The sequence below is a fragment of the Rhineura floridana genome, chromosome 2, assembly GCF_030035675.1.
Source record: "Rhineura floridana isolate rRhiFlo1 chromosome 2, rRhiFlo1.hap2, whole genome shotgun sequence".
In the NCBI taxonomy this organism is placed as follows: Eukaryota; Metazoa; Chordata; class Lepidosauria; order Squamata; family Rhineuridae; genus Rhineura; species Rhineura floridana.
The window spans coordinates 43779701-43788292 of NC_084481.1; the positions used below are offsets into that span (position 1 = coordinate 43779701).

The 8592-nt window shown below is 42.5% G+C and overlaps 1 protein-coding gene across 6 annotated transcripts in view; it reads right to left on the reverse strand.

Annotated features, from left to right (window-relative positions):
• The window catches only part of PDK1 (pyruvate dehydrogenase kinase 1), a 41294-nt gene extending 34671 nt beyond the window's left edge, over positions 1–6623 (reverse strand). Inside the window, exons 1-3 of one of the 6 annotated variants that reach the window (XM_061608483.1) lie at positions 6247–6622; positions 3012–3153; positions 759–830 (exon numbers count right to left, since the gene is read on the reverse strand). In XM_061608483.1, coding sequence (XP_061464467.1) covers positions 759–830; positions 3012–3153; positions 6247–6364 — 332 coding nt within the window. In that variant the 5' untranslated portion in view covers positions 6365–6622. Of the gene's footprint in view, positions 1–758; positions 831–3011; positions 3154–5676; positions 5751–5821; positions 5977–6246 lie in introns of those variants that run through there. The other 5 variants (XM_061608482.1, XM_061608484.1, XM_061608485.1 and 2 more) reach the window with 5 other exon arrangements.
• Between the last annotated feature and the right edge of the window lie 1969 nt (positions 6624–8592).

The window sequence follows — 8592 nt, forward strand, 5'->3', positions numbered from 1 at the left end:
TACATAATCCATGCATGGAGAGGGAAATGTGCACATTTCCAAATCAGTATTTTGTACATAAATTTTGTACATTCTCTGGCCATTGTGCATAACAGCCAGAGAATGTACAAAATTCAGCTGAGATATGTATATTCCCCAAAGCCTGTTGGGGATTATGCATAATGGCCAGAGAATGTACAAAATTCAGTTATTAAATGCACATTTCCCAAGGCCTGTAAGAGATTGTATATTGACTGGGAAATGTTGCACAATTCTTGCTTCATGGATGGACTATATTTTATATGTATGCATTTGATATGCTGGGAATGGAGAGAACATGGACATTTTATTACTCATAATTAATAGCACTGAAGGAATTAACAGACTAATCAATTCAATGAATATTTAGATCAGAGCTGGCTATCTCAAAGGGCCTTCAGTTCTGATGGTGGCATTGCAAACTTCTCTTTTATCTCTCTTTTGGTTCAGACAATGATTGAAGTTGCAATCTTAATTGTACTTACCGTGAAGTAAACCCCGCTGAACTCAGTGGGATTTACTTCTAAGTAAATATGTTTAGCGTTAGGACCATTTAATGATTTCCAAAGTTAATTTACCTGTGATTTCAGAATATTCTTAAGTCCTCTCTTCAGATCAAATCAATGACATAAAAGGATGCTACTAATCTTCTCATGCCACAATAAGATTACACCACAAGAGTTTACAGAATATATTGCCACAATACATACAAATGCATTAAAATGCTGGTATGTTCTTACCGAGAAACAGCTTTTGAATCTTCAGCACTTTTGTCTTTAAAATCAAGGATCTCCTGAAGACTTTGAACATACCTAAAAACACAATTTCTGCATGGTTGGCCCTTACCATACATATTCTATCTGAGATTATTAAAATTTCCTTCTAACATTTTCTAATTTATAATGTCAAGCAATATTTTGCTAAAATAACACCATATTATTACTACTACTACTACATTAACAAGGGCTGCTTTCAATTTCCATCTTTTCCCACAAATTAGATCAAAGCAAAGATATAGTATTTCTATCCACCATATAAAGAAGCTAATTATTAAAGACCAAAAATATATTTTTTCCACTAGGAAGAAAGCATTTATTCTTTCCTTGCCATCTAGTCATTCTGACAGCAGATTGACCATCAGCAAGAAAAGGAGGAACTGGTCAGTCCTATTGCGCTTTGGGTTTCTAAGCAATGGCTTACACTGCCATAATTACCACAGCATCCTTATCAAGCGTCTCCTTCCTCTGCAACCCCCTATGTGACACTTCCCCTCTGCTTAGAATGCCATGTGATCATCCTCACCCCATTCCTAGTAGCACAGCATAGCAAAAAGATTTATCTTTAAGGTCTCATCAACATATACAGAATTACAAAAGTGTAATCACTGGTTCTACACCACCTTTGTGGCACCACTATGCCATGTTACAGCCCCCTGCCAATACAACAGCCCCAACAATAGTAGCTGCACTGGTGTCCAGGGCTGTGGAGTCGGTACGCCAAACCTTCGACTCCGACTCCTCTTTCTACTGTCCGACTCCGACTCCTTCATAAATGGCAAATATATATTAACTAGTAATAACAAATTTACTGTAGTAAAATGGTAGCACAAGGCATTTTATCACCACCATGTGAATCATCAGGCTAGATTGATAGAACATAAAATATATTTATCTGATTAAAATTTCTGAACAAGAAAACTTTCCTAAATTCCTATGAAAGTTTTTATTTTGAAGCTGGAGTCGGTACATTTCTACCGACTCCGACTCCACCCAAAATTGCTTCCAACTCCACGACTCCGACTCCACAGCCCTGCTGGTGTCCATTCTATTTTCTACTGAAAACAAAAATCACATGCTGGAGCATTATCCCTTAGCAGTCAACCTTTCTTTTTTTCCAGTGCTAAGGAACTTAGGACTTGTCCAGAAGTCAATTGTCATTAGGGAAATTCTTCTGAAAAACTTCCTAACTGTTAGAGCAGTACAACAATGGAACCAATTACCTAAGGAGGTGGTGGGCTCTCCAATGTTGGAGGTATTCAAGAGGCGGACAGCCACCTGACAGGTATGCTTCAGCTTGGATTCCTGCATTGAGCAGAGGATTGGACTCAATGGCCTTACAGGCTCCTTCTAACTCTACTATTCTAAGTATTGTTTCTGAACTTGAGAGCTCAGAACAAGAATTAACCCAGGGAGGTTGCTTATTCTCAACCAAAGAAACCTGAATTTTGCATGAAGTAATCCAAAAGTAACTGAATTTTGCATGAAGTACCTGCATTCAGTGAAAGTGGTAATTAAACTGCTTCCCAACTGTGGGCATTTTTAATGAAAACAATTAATACAACATGGTCTTGGCAACAATAGAGAGGATAGGGAGGAGACACAAGTGACAAAGAAAGTCCTCTGGGACTCAATGTAGTTGGGTTGTCATGACTGGGGCACATGGAGTTACGCTGTGCTATTAAGTTTCACTTTCTAATCCTGCAAGCTTGTTTACTACCACCAAAACAAAAACCATTTAAAATTTGTTTCTCATGATCTAATCCTATGCACACTTACTTGGGAATAAGCTCTACCGAATGCAGCATACCTCACTTTCAAGTAAACATGCATAAGACTAGGTTGTTAATATTCTGTATCATCACTTTTTGTGCTCTTTAAATTTTATTTTGTTTGTTGTTTATTGTTATAAGGTCACAGACCCATTAAAAGAAATAAGATACATAATTGATAAAACATCAAAATAGTTCAATTACAGTAATACAGAAGATAAGATGTGAAAGGAATTACATTAAGAAAAAAGAATCCTCTTGCCACTCCTTTAGGTAGAGAAGAAAACTTGGCCACTGACTCTGTTGTTAAATTATTGGTATCAGCCAAAAAATATTTCAGGTACCAATCCAATGACCTACCAGGAAAGTTCTTAATGATGAGGCCAAGTTAAAATGTTCAAGTTCAGATATGTAATTTTATTTATTTTAAAAAACTTATTCTTACCAACTCTGGACAAGCTGAACTGAAGGTGTTTTGAGAAGGTTGTCTGGAAGCAGACTTATTTCTTTCATGATGTTTGCCAATCTTACAGGCAACTCTTGTCGCAGAAACATAAATGAAGTTTTCTCACAAGCATTGTCAGATCCTAAGGGGAAAAATATCAGCAAGTCGCACATAAAATGAGATTAAAGTCACAGTAGATGGACGACAATTAGATACAGTAGGGCCCCGCTTCCCGGCGTTCCACTAATGTGGTGCCTTTCTTCCCGTTTTAAAGCCGCTTTTTGCGGCATTTTGGCGCGATGAGCCCCATTAAAGTCAATGGAGTTCCGCTTTACGGCGATTTCCGCTTTACGGCGGGGGTCCTGAACGGAACCTGCCATATAAGTGGGGCCCTACTGTATATCCTTTCAGGATCAGGATGGTGGTAAATAAATAACAGCAACTTCTCCTCCTCCTAGGACAGAGGAGGGGAATTTGCAACCCTCCAGATGTTGCTGGGCTATAATTCCCAACAACTGGAAGTGGCTAACATGTAAAACCGGGGGAATAGGAGGAAGGAAAACCAAAATGCTAGAAAAATAAGTATTTATTTGTAATCCAAGGCCTAAATATACAAAGGCTGAAACGCGTCAGGCTTGGATTACAAATAAATACTTATTTTTCTGGCATTTCGGTTTTCCTTCCTCCTATTCCCCCGGGCTATAACTCCCATTATTCTGGGCCACTGGCCATGCTGGCAGGGGCAGATGCTAGTTGGAATCAAACAATATCTGGAGAGCCACAGATTCCCCTCCCCATCCTAGGAGATCCTGGATTAAATTTTACCATGGGAACCACAATCCCAAATATGGGATTGCGCAAATTCATGGGGAAGAAGGCATCAAAGGCCCTCCTCCGAGTTCTGACTCACAGAGAGGCTCGGAGGGTTGTAACGAGATCTAGGGCCTTTTCAGTGGTGGCCCCCGAACTATGGAATAGTCTCCCCGACGAGGTTCGCCTGACGCTTACACTTCTATCTTTTCGGCACCAGGTTAAAACCTTTTTATTTTCCCAGGCTTTTTAAATATTTTAAATTTTTGTTGTTACATAGACCAGGCTGTTAATTGTTTAACATATATGCTTAGTGTTACTATTGTCATTTTAATGTATTTTTATTGTATCGTATTTATGCTATGCTGTGCACCGCCCAGAGAGCCTCTGGCTTCGGGCGGTATAAAAATTGAATAAAATAAAATAAATAAATAATAAATAAATGTATGAAAATGTTTGTAGTGATATTATACATGTTGTTCTCCTACAAAACACACACACACACACACACTAATATGTAACATTGAAATCAATGGTGGAGAACCTTTTTTCTACCAAGGGCTACATCATCTTGAGGGTAATCTGTTAGGGACCATATGCTAGTGGTGGGCAGGGCATCCCCTTTTTTCTCTTTCTCTCCATACAGTAGGCTGCCAAGGGAGGGTCAAATCTCTCTTGCCAGAAGCCTGAACCTGCAGCCTTGTTCCATTGCTCCAACCATTTTGGCTGTTTCCCCTCTTTCCACTCTCCTGGATTTTCTTCTCTCCCCCCCTCCCCAATGAAATTTGGTTCAGGGCTGAATGAAATTAGTAGCAATGATGACATGGTGACTTGGTATGACTCAAAAGTTGAACAATAACTTGAACAATAACTGATCACATAGCCTTGCTGAAGTTTAGCAGAAATGCTACCCACTGTGTGTGCTCCATGAGCAATGCAACAGAGGCCACTACAATGCAATATATTTTTTCTCCAATATTTTTTCTAGTTTTTCCTGTGCAACATTGTTATAATGCCAACAGCACACAATTGCTCAAAAGCACCTCAGTGGTGAACAGCAGTAAAATAATGTTTCATTTCCTAGCAAAAATGTTGCATGGCTGGCTAATGCTCAATTTAGGGCCCATTCAACAATCACAATGGACTGGCATTTGTCAACTGCATGCCTCCAAAAATTTAGAGATATGCATATTCCTTTACATTTTTTACACTATTAGCACCACCACATAAAGTCCATATCAGTTCTGATAATTAATACTTTGGCTTGCAGATACATTGTTAGAATACAATGTATCAGCTGCCATGTTACCCCCTCACGTCACAAGTGGGAGTTAAAGTTAGATACACCTAGGCAAACAAGTCAATTTAGTTTTAAACAACGCTGCTGAAATATTACAAAAGCATGGGGGCTTGCAGATTAATAATGCTGGAAATTACTGATTCTTAAGAGATAATGGTGTCAAGTTCAGCTAATGCAATATGTACATTTATATGAAACTTTAAGTGGGCCCACTTGCAACAAGTAAGGAAAAGTAACCATTAATACGCACACATACATTTTATATATGGTTCATTTTAGTAACCTTGCATGTCCAACATTACGCACTACAAACTTTTATAAGACGGAGGAATGGTGGCTTTGTGGAGCCTCTTCTAAACTATGATTGGGAAATGCAGTCTTGAAATAAGGTCTTGGAGAACAGGTAAACTGTTCCGGAATGAGGACTATTACTTAACAAGAGTAAGTTACTTAACACATCTGTGCAGGAAATGAAACGGGCTATGTCAAATACAGCTGGATTCATTACATCTCTCTGTTTAAACGCCACAATAGCTTTCGTAAAGGTTCCCATACTCGCTCTGTCTGGAAGCGTTGCGTTCCAATTTCCCTTGTTAGAAACAACTGCTTTACAGACGAGAGAATTTGGGCGCGCGTATTAATGAAAGCTTTTGATTAAAATTTACAATCCCAATTCTAAACATGTTAACCGCAAGAGTACAATGCGTGTTGTCGTTGAAGGACTGCAATCGCCGTACTATATTTGGACTCTCCGGTAGCTGGGGAAGGAGCAGTCTAGTTGCATCTCTTTTGTTAGAAGCGTCAACTTGAGGCCCTTCTCTGCCTCGGACCTGTAAACCCAGAACTCGAACGTGAGAAGAGGCGTCAGAGAGGGTGCCCTTTCTTATTGGCTGCGGGTCCTGGGCCCGCACACACTCATATGTAATGAATGAGCGGAGAGGCCTGGCGGGCGTCCACCTACCCACGTAGTATTGTCTACAGGGGACTGTCCCCTTCACCTCAGAAAAAGAAAATGGTAGGCTGAGGGCATGCGTGCCTGGAGGAAGGGGCGCAAGCAAAGAACTGGCTGACGAATATCGAGGGGGAGAGCGGCCTCCTCCAACCCGGGTAAAGGCCCTCACTCACCGAAGTCGAGGAACTGTTTCATGGAAAGGGGAGACGGGGAGAAGCGGCAATAGAAATCCACCTGCTGAGGTACAGTGGCCGGGGACACGCTTCGCAGCAGCGCCCGGAGCAGCCTCATGTCGACACCCAACCTACCCACCCCCCAGAGAGAGAGAGCGCACGACGCGCAGGAGGGCGCTGCGCAAGCGGCGCGATTTGTGCGAACTTAGCTGCTTTGCCCTCCCCTTCTCGCTTCAGGTCGTCCCGGCCGCCATTTCCAGGCTCAGCAGTTGCAAGCCAAAACCTCTCGCTTTCCCAGGCTGGTTCTGCTCTGGAAGAAGGACGTGCATGGGGGATAGAGCGAACTGGGTGGCGACGCCAGGCAGTGACAAGGGGCCGGACAACAGCAACACCTCCCCTTTTTCGTCTGTCCAACCCAACGTCGAGACGACGCTGAACTTGGTTCCTAGTTCCCAGCACCCAGTTCCTTATTTGTGTGAAATTTCAGTCACTAACAAAGAAGAAAAGTTGACAGCTACAGCAACGTCAAGCCAAATTTAAAATGCCCCTGAACCTCAAAATAAATAATGGGGTACCCTCTATGATATATTGGTGTAATCAGGAGACTCTCCCCGTCAAGACTGACAATAAATTTATACAATCAAAATCATCAGGATTCTGATATCATAAATACATAATGATGTCATACTATCATAAATCATAAGTAACTGGGGGTACACACCCCAAAATCTGCTCTGGGCCAGGACAAATCATATACCCCAGGAAAGAGGAGGGTGTCCCCTACCGAATGCCACTGCGTCCCGCCTGGCCCAGAGCTTCTGCTGGGCGTAGGGCACGTGAAAGGGCATCTATCCAAAACCGAAGCAGACAAAAACATACAGGAAAAAATAAGTAACTGGGGGTACATGCCCCAAAATCTGCTCTGGGCCAGGACAATTCATATACCCCAGGAAAGGGGAGGGTGTCCTCTATGAGATGCCACTGTGTCCCGTCCGGCCCAGAGCTTCTGCTGGGCACCAGGCACTCACGAGGGCATCTATGCAAAACCGAAGCAGACAAAAACATGCAGGAAAAAGAAGCAACTGGGGGTACACGCCCCAAAATCTGCTCTGGGCCAGGACAAATCATATACCCCAGGAAAGGGGAGGGTGTCCCCTACCAGATGCCACTGCGTCCCGCCTGGCCCAGAGCTTCTGCTGGGCACAGGGCACGTGAGAGGGCATCTATCCAAAACCAAAGCAGACGAAAACATGCAGGAAAAAATAAGTCACTGGGGGTACCCACCCCAAAATCTGCTCTGGGCCAGGACAAATCATACACTCCAGGAAAGGGGAGGGTGTCCTCTATAACATTCCAGTGCGTCCTGCTTAGCCCAGAGGTTGTGGAGGCCGCAGGGCGCGTATGATGGCATGTACTCACAACTAAAATGGACAAAAACATTCTCTATGAGAATCCATGGCTTCCTGACTTGCCCAGAATTACTTTTGTGCAGAAGGAGTGGATCTGAGCAACTATACACATCCAAATGTTTAAATTAGGTAGGGGAAAAAAGGATCTGGTGGTGCCCACCCCAAAACTTTATTTGAAGTATTATATATCACTCATTCATTCATTTCATTCATTCATTGGCGATCACTCGTGGCCGAGTAAGATTGTAAGGTCTTTAGCGGTGGGTCTGTAAGTGACTGTAGAGGCCAATTCTGGATCCACACAGCCTCCCACAGTGAGGACATAGTTTTCCAGATGGAAGATGGTAATGATGAGGATTTGCTTGACGTGCCTTCTGCTTAGCTTGCTTGTCCCTTTCGCCCTCTACTCGTGCTTCTTCAAAGTCCATAGCACCTTTGATAATGGCCGACCTCCATTTGGGACGTTCATGGGCCAAGGCTTCCCAGTTCTTAATTCATGTTACATCTTTTAAGATTAGCTTTGATAACATCTTTAAACCTCTTTTGCTGTCAACTGATATTCCTTTTTCCATCCTTAAGTTGGGAGCAAAGTACCTGCTTTGGAAGACAGTGATCAGGCATTCGAACCACATGGCCGGTCCAGCGAAGTTGGGGTTGGAGGATCATTGCTTCAACACTGGTGGTCTTTGCTTCTTCCAATACGCTAACATTAGTCCGTCTATCTTCCCAAGTAATTTGCAGAATTTTTCGGAGGCAGCGTTGGTGGAATCTTTCAAGAAGTTGGGAGTGGCGTTTATAGGTGGTCCATGTTACACAGGTGTATGGTAAGGTCAGTAGTACAATGGCTTTGTAAACAAGCATTTTGGTCTCCCTGCGAATATCCCAATCCTCATACACTCTACGTTTCATTCGAGCTTGCAGAGCTCAGACGATGCTG